We start from the raw sequence: 11,255 nt of genomic DNA, 5'->3' as shown, positions 1-11,255 counted from the left end.
TGCTTAATACTTTGTTACCAAAGAAAGTGAAATGTCTACTTTTTTTCGAAAAATGAAACGAAATTTTACTATTGAACTAAACTGAATTGAACTGAATTAAGAAATTGGGGGTTGGGCAAAGTGTTAATATTTTCATTGGTGGGTAACCTTCCATGCCCCCCCCCCCCCCACAATCGACGCCCCAAGGTTCGTTATTCCGAAGGTTCGTTTATCCAAAAACGGAGTACATATTATACATGTATTTGAAATGCAAAATACAAAAAACAAAAACAAAGCTGAGATACAGTCATGTAGGGCTCACACCTGTAAATAAAACGGAATGTCCCAGACCCCTTCACAAATTCATACCAAAGATACCAAAATAAATGAAGAAAAAATGATTAAAAATCAATAAAAGAATTGGCATAAAACTGAATAGCTGCAGGTATTGAGTATGAATTCTTCTACAAACTGCATTTTGGTTTGAAAATGAAAGCTTTTCTCATGGAATATAAAGAGCTATATTTCAATGGGTGCATGTACAGAAAATATGTGATTTTTTTTTTTTTTTTTTTTTTTAGTGAAAAGAGTCTGGCTTTGCGGACCCTTGGACAGAGTTTGAGCTACAGAACCAGCCTTGAAAATTTGATGGATGACAGGGCATAGCTCACTTATCCAGGATAGTGAAGATAAAATACCTCATTTCTCCCAGCTATTTTACAGAATTTTTTGAATTTTGAATTTTAACACAATATATGGGGAATTATTTACCCGTGTGCGCCCTATAGGCCTAGAGAATGCACGCAATGCACACAAGTCAGTGGGAAGTATTCATCCCACACAAGCTCTGCTGGTTTATGTTGATCTATTCTGTCAAATCCCTCCCTCCCCTTCCCCCTACTCTGCTTAATTTGTTTTCTTATTACGTTCTTGTGGTACTAGATCGTAGTACATAGTAGTCATCAGTATCACACAACTTTGAATGATTGTGTCATTCTAATGTATTTCTTTGTTTGGGCTACCACTGAAACAGCTCAAAATACATCAAGTTAATCTATTTGATAAATGAAAGTATTCTACAGTTATAATTATACTTTGTAGGCAATAAGGTGATGATGACACCCCCTTAAATTTTGAGAAAATATGACCGCTAGTAACTGTACCAACCACTGAACTCTGTACCATGACTCAGAGCCTTACTTTTTGACTAGCGCCAGCTACAGTTAACCAGCTTCATAATCATGCAGTCGTTTTACAATGTATTTGCATGCTGTTCGTGTGAAACGTGTTGTGTCCAGACTAGACACAGATAGCTGGGCGGCTCTGCTGTACGTATTCATCCCATGTTCATCTCAATGTGGTTCCTGCGAATCGAATCATGAGTTCATTCACAGAAAAGGCACTGATCGAGAAGCTAAATTCGCTTACTAATACTCAGCAGAGTATTCAAACGATGTCTCTATGGCTGATCCATCATCGGAAACACGCAAAGAAAATTGTAACCGTGTGGTACACGTTGCTCGTGAAAGGTAGGTAAACAAATACCGGTACTCCTAACCTGCGCGGAACGACCTCGGTCCCCGGAGCCCTGGCGAAGTCGTAGCACTAGCAGTAGGTAGCCATCGCATGGCCCATGGCTTGGTGTTCAGGCTCAGGCGAGGGTATTGCAGTAGGACTACGGCCAAGAAGCTAATAATAAGCACCTCAAATGTATACTAGCCGCAATCTTTACCTGCCCAGCATGTCCGCAGAGACTCCAATCCTATGCAAGCACCTTACTGGTCTGGTCTGGACTACTGCCACTGCAGTGGAGATTCTCCCGCCCAATGCAATGATACCCCCTACTGAACCTGTGTGTCCTTAGTTAGCAAACGGGAGACTCCAACTTGATGTGCGCGAAGCGCGAAGTTCCTTGCGTCCGGGGTCCAGGGCCCGCTTAACTAGATGCTCTCTCGTGCTATCTCACCACCTCAGTCTTATTTTTTGACATAGGAATAGATCTATACAATGTCGATGACACTAAGTAAAGAGATCATATTTCAAGTTGGAGACACTGAGCCTGGGTGGGAGAAATTGCATCTCGAGCGGGAGAATGGGAGGTTTTGCAAAAATGGGCTTTTGGCAGGAGATCTCCCATCGACAACGGGAGAGTTGGAGTCTCGGAAAGAGTTCCTTATGTCCCCCCCTCCCCCCACCAACTTGCACAAAATAAACAAACCATCATTCCCCCTTAATACTAATAATAAACTAAATAAAGGTTATGGGAAGTCTTCCCATAAATGCCAAATGGCATAACCTTTATTTAGTCCATTATTAGTAAAAAAAAAAAAAAAATAGCAATCTATCCATTTTGCGCAAACTAGTGGGGGGGGGGGGGGGGACATAAGGAACTCTTTCCGGAGTCTCTGTGTCCGTTGCATTGGGAGGTACAGCAGTTAGGCCGACGAGACGGCACAGCGTCCTTGTGCGCCAGCACTGCCTGTCACGACACTTGTGTACAGAGCACACTGAGACGGGGCTGGGCCTGTGTATAGTTAGGTACAGCTGTATTTTTTCCAGAAGTGTTTAGTGTTACACCTGTGTAAATTTACATGTCTATACCTTTCGTGGGTATAATTGTGTCAGGGCTATCATGAAATTACCTACTCACCAACTAAAGTATCCTTGATGGCCGATGGCTAGAGTAGAAGCACAGCTGGCAGACGTGACAGGTGTCAGGAAATAATGTGGTCAAACTCCGAATTCACTAGGGCACCAGAGGTGGACAGTGTCCTTATATTGCACTCCGAAATGCACTGGGTGTCTTAAGACGACAGTGTCCCATAGAAATATATATACAAAAGATCCAGCGACAGCGTGGAATAGCCTCCGAGTGTCGCAGCTAGCACAAGCGAGAGTAGTCCACCACTGGAGCGCTGGGTAGAATACTGCGAGGTACCTGGAAGAGTCTGCAACACCTAGTACAGCACACTAACAGGACCAAGACAGCGATGTCGCGAGGCGTAGATCGCGGTAAAAGTAGCGATGAAAAGTCCCCGGATGGAGTATGGAAAGAAGCGTAACTCGCGATGCAGGATGCAGCGAAGGTCGCGACGTAGAAATCCGAGATTGGAGTAGTGTAAAAAATGCAATATTGGGTATGGTGTATATTCCAAAAGATGTATAATAATCCGTATGTATGACAGTCCACAGTGCGAGGTATCGTCCGCGAGAAAAGACGTGGGAAGAAATGTAATATACGGACGAAGTGACTCCAACGATTAGGACGTGCTATCTGGATGAAAGCTAAACCTGAAGTGAGGAAGCGTGGAATGTGTGACAGCGTGGTCAGAAGAAAATCGTCACGGACAGGAGCTTAGAGAGTTCTAATTGGCTGGTGAAATTGTGCAGCTCGCAACTAATTGGTAGTTCATGTCCATGACAACAAAACAAGAGGTGTGTGTACAGAAATCCGACCACAGTTGGAATGCAAGTTACGCGTACATCGGCTCGATGACAAAGGCAAAGAATGTAGTGCGCACCTGTCGTGTGCCGGCGCACAAAGAAAGTTCGTGTGGATGTTGACAAAATGACTGAGGTTGCCAGACAGCGTAATTTACTGCAGCCAGACAATATACATGAATATTAAAAACTGCTACACCTTCCTATCTGGCAATGTTTACTGTATTCTAATTAGGCACTATCTTCTCCTTCTTCCACTCCAGGTTAGCGACCACAACAAGTTGATTATTCTGTCAGTGTCACTTTTTGGAGAGGTCGGCAGTGAACTTTGCAAGATTTTTTAGTATGGAATTGTATTTAACTTTGATGATAGCTGATAGGTTCTAATTTTGCAAATATGAGTTATAAGGGACTCAATTTCAGTAAATTTTGAAAAAAAAGTAACAAAGTAGACTCTAGTTACAAGGCAGAAATGAATAAATTAATCGTGTTAATAGGGCCTAAATGGCTTGCAGATGATCAGCTACTCTCCTCTTGAGGCCCTTGACACAAAAGTGTTGATGGAATTAGCCTCATCGACTTCCTGAGAGAGTCTGTTCCACTGCTTGATGGTGCGTGGCAGGAATGAATTCAGATGTTAATGTGTGTGGCATTGTGGGATGGCAAATTGTTGGTTGTGGCCCCTTCTTTGTCTTGATAGCAGTGGGTGGAGTTGTTCTTTGATATTTCCCATGCAGGCAAGGCTGTGATGGATCTTGTACAGCATGGTGAGGCGGGCAATACAGTGCAGAGTTGCTCCTCAAGTGATGGCCACTGCAGTTCGTCAATCATGGCTGATACACTGGAGGTGTTAAGGTATCATCTCATGGTGAAGCAGGCTGCATGTCGTTGGACAGCCTCCAACATGTTGATGGCCTGCTGGTTGTGGGGGTCCCCAGATGGTGGTGGCATACTCATTGGTCTGACATAAGTCTTGTATGCTGTCTCTTTAATCCTCCTGGAAGAGATCTTTTAAGGTTGCATCTCACAAAGCCCAGGGTCTTGTTAGCTTTGAAACAGATGCCGGTGATGTGCTCTATCCAGTTGAGGTCTGTGCATCGCGTTACTCCTAAATATTTCACACTCTTGACAACCTCCTGTGTATGTCCTTGTAATTGATATTCGGGCTGGAGAACTTTATTCTTTCTGGTGACTGGAAGAATGACACATTTTGGGGGATGGAAGAGCATATCCCATCCTTTCTCCCACTCAGCAAGTTGGTCCAGATTACGTTGTGGGTACTTATGATCATCAACTCCTGATTGAACAGAAATGAACTTGGATCTTGCTCCACTGATCACTACAGCCTGCCATCTGCGATCCCGGAAAGTATCTGAGATCCATTGATTCAAAACATCCTGGATTACATAGAAGTTGAGTTGTGGACGAGGAGAGAGTGGTTGACGCGATCAAAAGCCTTTACAAAATCCACTATCAGGATGTATGTCTGCTTTCCCCCAGCCATGTTTAAGAATTGCTTGTGGGTAAATTTTAAGAGTTGAGTCTCACGTGACCTCTTTCTTCTCAATCCGTGCTGTTCAGGACATAGGATATTATTGTGTTTCAGATGGTCCATAATAGTGCTGGTCAGGATGTGCTCCAGCACCTTGCAGCAGACACTGGTGAGAGATATGAGTCTGTAGTTGGAGGGTCATACTGCTCACCCTTCTTGAAAATTGCAGCTTTCAACCAAGGAGATTGCAGAATTTTCTCTACCAGTTCCAAAATACATTTTGTACACATTACATGTGTACAGCTTAAAATTGTATTAAGTATCTGTGATAGTACACCTTCATGTATGGTTGGGTGGAGCATTCGGACTACTGTAGGGCTTACTTTTTCATAGTTATGTCACATTTCAAACCTTCCTGCTTCAATACTATCAGAAGTTTAAAGATTACCTGTTAGCCTATACTATGTACAAAATGCTTTAGTGATGCCATATAAACTTTGCTGATTTTGTTAGCATACTTGCTAGAGCCTTTATATTTGATGTGTCAAGTTAGCAACACATAAATGTACCCATTAGATGAAATCTTGTCAATAGAAGAGAAAATAGCAACAGTTCAAGATTGAGCAAAATCTATTAAAACTACAACTGCTTCTCTAGAAGTCTTTATTGGCCATTGAAATCACATTTCCACCCCTACCCCCCCCCCCCCCAATAAAAAGGAGGGATCTTCCATGATTGTCTAAAGTTGTGTGAGAGCATAGTGATCTGATCATTTATTCAACAATTCAGAAGCAAGTATATTCTATGATATTTCAAGAAAATCCTATCTTTTTAGGTATGTTTGCACAAAGCAAAGACATAGCAAAGTTTTGCAGTAGTTGACAATGTATGTCATCATTATGTCTTGCTTGATGATTTTCTGACATTCAAGTATCTTTGTGTCCTCTCTAATAATGTGTACATTTGTGGTTTAATTCTTTTCAACTTGCTGTGTACTCTTTAAAAGTAACAATTTATTGAATGAGATTCACTCAGAATTTATTTTTCAACAAAGGTCATGATTTTGCCTCATCTGTCTCTTCCCCAGCAAAGCCTTCACGAAAGCTGGGATTTGTTTACCTAGCCAATGATGTCGTGCAGAACAGCAAGAAGAAAGGACCAGAGTTCAACCGAGAGTTTGCTGTGGTCATGCCAGCATCGTTTGGACACATTTATGAGTAAGCTTCATTCCATGAAAAGCCATACCAATGTAAACATAAAGCTGAAGAAATGATCTTTCACACATTTTTTAATTGTTTTGTTATTTTTACTTTTGCCTTTACTTACATTTTGTAAAAACAATAATCTGTTGACAATTTGGGGGGGGGGGGGGGGGGGCTCACATGTTTCGTAAAAAGATGTATGTGTTTATACATGAATATTTTTTTTCTTTCTTTTAGAGTCACAACAAAATTGCCTGCTGGTGTGTTATATGCATTCAAATCAAGACATTTATTTACTTTTGTACTAAATTGTAACTGTATTCTTGATTTTATAAGGTACTTATTTTAAGTGTGATAGATCATTTTAGCCTTACTATAATGTATTGTCAAAACAGTCAGAGACCAACATCTTTGTTGACTGTAAATATTAGATTGAGTGAATTCATTGCACAATTTGATTTGCTTTCATTTGTCAAGAAAATTTGCCTTTGAATTCTTCAAAAATAATGATTGCCATTGATACTTTGGCCTTTTGTTATTGATAATCATAGTACCACAACTGACGAAAAGACGTATGCTGCATTGCAAAAGGTCTTAAAGGTCTGGAAAGACAGGAGTGTGTTCGATAAGGAGGTCCTGAAGAAAATTGAATCAGAAAATACAGGTATGTCGGATATTACCAAGGATGGTACCATGGATTTTTAGATTACCAAAGGGTAAAAGTATGTTCCTTTCCAGATTCATTTTTGCCATGCAAATGAGGAATTACTGGCTGTTTGAGTGTCCCGCAAGAGAAGTTCCTGCGTATATAACATTTATTAGTTGGATACAAGATGATCATTTTGGGGGTTTTCTACAAGGATGCTAACCAGGAAGTTCATTTTGTTATGTATTTATCATGTGTAATATCCCAACAGCTTATGTGGAAAGACTTGTCAACATTCATGGCACTTTTTGCATCTGGCCTTGTTTGTGTGCTGAACAAATGTTATGAATTGACTTAATGATTCTGTAATTTCTGTGAACTCCATTCAGTAAACAAAATTTATATGTAATTGCAGTAACTGGCTCCCCCATGATATCATCTTTAAGAAAGCACCTGGCCATTCATTGAGAACTTGAGAATTATCTATCACAACCAATTCTGTGCTGTTATCTGTATTATTTGTTTGTACAAAATGTGTTCACATATCAATCGTGTGACACACCCGATATACCTTAAATGCCATGTTTTCATGAATGCAAAGTTTGTTATATACGTTAAGCAAAGGCAAAAAAAAAAAAAATTTTATTCTGCAGTTGCTGGGTGAAATGACTACAATATGCAGCAAGGTCCATTTTTAGCTCACCTGAGATGCGATCATTCATTGTCCAAAGTCAATCGTGGAGCATATGCAGACTTTTTACGTCAAATTTTCACTATGTCCCACCCCCCCCCCCCAAGTTTGCTATGTTTCTAGTTAACAAAAGTGATTAAAAAATGTCTTGCAGCATTCAGAAAACCAGGCACAAGTCAATGACTTGTGAGAATGAAAGGCTTTGCTCACTGAAGCCTTTTGCACTAGTTAACTTAAATTGTAGGATCTCACACTTTAGTCTGTACACACACTTTAGTTTGTACTCAACAAGTGCTATGGACAAGTCTTATAATCACTTGTAAAACATGGCAGGGTATTATCTGTTCTGGAAATTAATAGCTATTGCCTCTATAAGTGTTGATGCTCTTTTTTGCTTTGAAATTATTATTCTAACCCATTGTGTGTATTTAACTATTGATGTGTCTTGGTCTCCTCTCAGAGAACGATGAAGATGTCCCAGAGCAGGATGTGGCAGAAGATGCCTCCACGACCCCACCCCAGCGACCTAACAACTCTGAAACAGAGAAGGAAGATGTAGTCCCTTCAAAGAAACCCAAGATGGAAGTGGAGGACATGCAGCGCATTCTGGAAGAAGAAGATGACCAGCTGGTAGAGATTGATGATATACCAGAGGTAAAGAGACACCAATTCACTTCTTGACATCAGGGCTGGTGTTTCCCCACATTGGTACTCATTCACCCCTTTGATTATAAGCAATTCCAAGTGCCATGGGAATGGTATAGAAGAGTCAAATACATCAAACTACATATCAAAATGCCACTCATATTTGCAATGACTGTGTGTCTACACCATATTGTCTTTCAATCAACCAAAGTTCAAAATTTGTTGTTGTTTTGCTTTGTGTTTTTGTTTTGAGTAGACATCCAAGTAGACATCCAAGTCTAGAGTGACTACCTCAATAATCCCATGATCATAGTAATCACAATATGTGTAAACAAGCCTATCATGACTACTTTACTCGTAGCCAGAGGAGCTAGCACAGGCCTTGAGGGAACTGGAGAATTCAGCATCCAGTGATGCTGCTGTGAGAGAGAAGATCGCCAAGCTTCCACCGGAAGTACAGGACATAAGCTTACTAGAAAAAATCAAAGGTATTACCATGCTCATTGGTTTGGACATTTAAACACTCTCTTATCTGAAGTGGGCATTACGTTCCCTTTTCTCTTTGCTTGTTTTTGCTTATTTTATGATATATTGAAGATTCAAAGACTGATTCAAAAGCAACAGCAAGCCATTACAATAAGAGGCTAACGCCAGTTCTGATAATGATGCATCACATACTGAGATAGAAATCATGTTAGTGATTTTGATGGCATTACAATGATGGTGATATGTGATAATGAATGTTTTAAAGATATTTTACAACTTGCATTTGAATGTACTGTATATGTACATTATTGCGTGAGACGATAGATAGATATATGGGTGTCAGGGTTGTTTGAAATTTATCTTCAGAGTACCCTTTTTTTTGCTGACTATTTTGAGTCAGGGAGCACTTTGTCATAGTGATTGCTAGGATGCATTCATGACATTTCTAGTGCCTATGGCAGGTCATGAACTGTTCACGCCATGTATTTCGTGTTTTTTTTGTTGTTTTTTTGGTGAATTTTGTTAGCCAGATGCCTTTCATGAATTTTACAACACATAAAAATAATAACCCTGACCCCAACATGAATGCGACACGCACGCTTCCATTTGCCGTCCACTACTGTACTCTATGATCGCTGCTAATTTTGCCATGAGTGAAATTGTCAGGAAGCCTCAATTAAAGAAAAATTTAACTTGCTAACTATATGGCGTGTACAGTACATGATTGATTTGACCAAGGAAGGGATTTTGTCTGTACATATAACAGGAATATTTGTCATTGTCATCTACACAGATAAGGAAGCTGCTGAAGAGTTATCCTCGGTTGTCAATGAAGCGGTATCCATGCTGTCAGAGTATAATAGCAGGTTGTCGGCTGAGATGATTCAGAGAGAGGCAGTGATGAAGATGCTGAAGAACTACCGGCTTGGACAGCAGATGCACCTGAAAACATCCCTGCAGAAACTGGAGGTGAGGAGGAGGATCAATCCAATCCAGTGCCTCCCATTTTCCCGTACAGTGGACTCCTGTTATAACGAAGTTCTCAGGACCGGCAGTTTTCTTTCGTTTATATCAAAAAAATTTTATAACTGAACAAATAAACAATGAAGAACATAGAATGGATAATGTTGCGGCTTGAAGTTTTATTTCGTTGTAAGCAGAATTTTACAGGAGTACACTGTACTTGTATCACTGTGGTCGCCTTAGCTGAAGACAGATTTCTGTAGATGTAGATCAATTCACAACCTTTGTGGTAGTAAATCGTATTACAACATTGAAATAGTAGCTAGTTGATAACATTACTCCTGACACATTCCTTAGAGATTACATGTGAGTTTAATTGTTTATTATATGTTGGCAATACTAAAGATATAGAGCTGATATATAGAGAAGATGTGAGAACTAAACCCCATTAAAACAGAAATGAATGAAATGTTATATAACATGAATGGTTGGTAATTTTCTAATTTCATTTGCAGCAAAATTTTCTCTCCTATATGTCTGGTCTTTGACAAAACTAACAAGAATCCTATCTGTACTGACATGAGAATGCAGTCCAATGATACGCTATTATATACTATACTATGTGAAAGTAAAAACTTTACCTAAATACCAAAATAGTGTAACTTGTCAACAGACAACACTGTATTCATAAGCTGTAATCTGCATAAGGAGAAACTGGTCTGACATTTGTATGCATGTATTTGCATGCATTTTTCTGTCCTGCAGGAATACAAGGACCGCCTAACTAGGGTGACCACAGTGAGAAAGGAACTCACCTCCCACATACAGAACCTGCCAGACTTGTCCCTCTTGCCAGACGTCACGGGAGGGCTGGCACCACTCCCCTCTGCAGGGGATCTCTTCTCCATTGACAGCTGAGCTCACTCATGTATGCCGGCAGCTCTGAGAAGCTAGATGGCTCTGCAAGATCAGTGGGTTTTCTCAGGCCGCAGGACTTCCATTGAGTTCTAAGACGTGGCTTTGATTCTGAAAACTCTACATAACTTTGTGCCTTCGTTCTCATAGTGATGGATTCAGGGAGAAAGCCCCTTCACCTCTCTCAGACACTTGACACTTATTTTGTGGTGTTTTTTGTGTGCACTTTGCCTATGCCAAAGTCTGTGTATGAAGTGAGGATTTATGAAAGACTTGCAGCATGCAGAGTATGAAATCCAGCCATTTCAGAAAGTATCAAATTATTTGAGACATGTCTACATGAGACCAGGTAAGGGGGAAGGAAAAATGGTCAAATTTTCAGAACCTTGGTGTTGCCATGCTGTATACACCCAAGATGCTCAAAACACTCTCCCTGCCCTGTATGATATATCGTTGTCCATTCTACTGCATCTTTCTGTCTAAATGTTGTCACTTGTATTTTTGACAGTGCACGACTCTCCCTAAGCAAGACATCAGGTTGATATAGAGTTGATGAACCAAGGAACTTGCAGACAATCTTGACTTAGGTCTATGTGCTTGAGTCAGATGTATGGTTAAGGATGATGACCAAGGTAGTTATGCTGGCTGTGAATGGAACAGGGTTAACTAAAGTTGAAAACTCTCAGTGAAATATCAGTTGGATCTACTGTATTGACAGCACTTTAGGCAGTGTGGTTGTATGCTGGACAGGATGCTTAGGACATTTTATTTTCTACCAGAGATTTATGAAAATTT

General features: G+C 40.4%; 1 protein-coding gene across 1 annotated transcript; it reads left to right on the top strand.

Annotated features, from left to right (window-relative positions):
* Positions 1-1,325: 1,325 nt before the first annotated feature.
* On the top strand, positions 1,326-11,009 carry LOC139736870 (regulation of nuclear pre-mRNA domain-containing protein 1B-like). The gene is made up of 7 exons (XM_071647533.1): positions 1,326-1,508; positions 6,000-6,129; positions 6,666-6,778; positions 7,912-8,105; positions 8,458-8,584; positions 9,376-9,551; positions 10,311-11,009. Exons 1-7 carry the CDS (start codon positions 1,358-1,360, stop codon positions 10,461-10,463), a joined length of 1,044 nt encoding a protein of 347 aa, XP_071503634.1. The 5' UTR covers positions 1,326-1,357; the 3' UTR covers positions 10,464-11,009.
* The last annotated feature ends 246 nt before the right edge of the window (positions 11,010-11,255 follow it).

Source organism: Diadema antillarum, unplaced genomic scaffold, assembly GCF_040938485.1.
Source record: "Diadema antillarum isolate AM-2024a unplaced genomic scaffold, OU_Dant_1.0 seq00000672_RagTag, whole genome shotgun sequence".
Taxonomy (NCBI): Eukaryota; Metazoa; Echinodermata; class Echinoidea; order Diadematoida; family Diadematidae; genus Diadema; species Diadema antillarum.
Note: the sequence above shows the minus strand (reverse complement) of the source record. Positions and strands in the feature narration are given on the sequence as shown.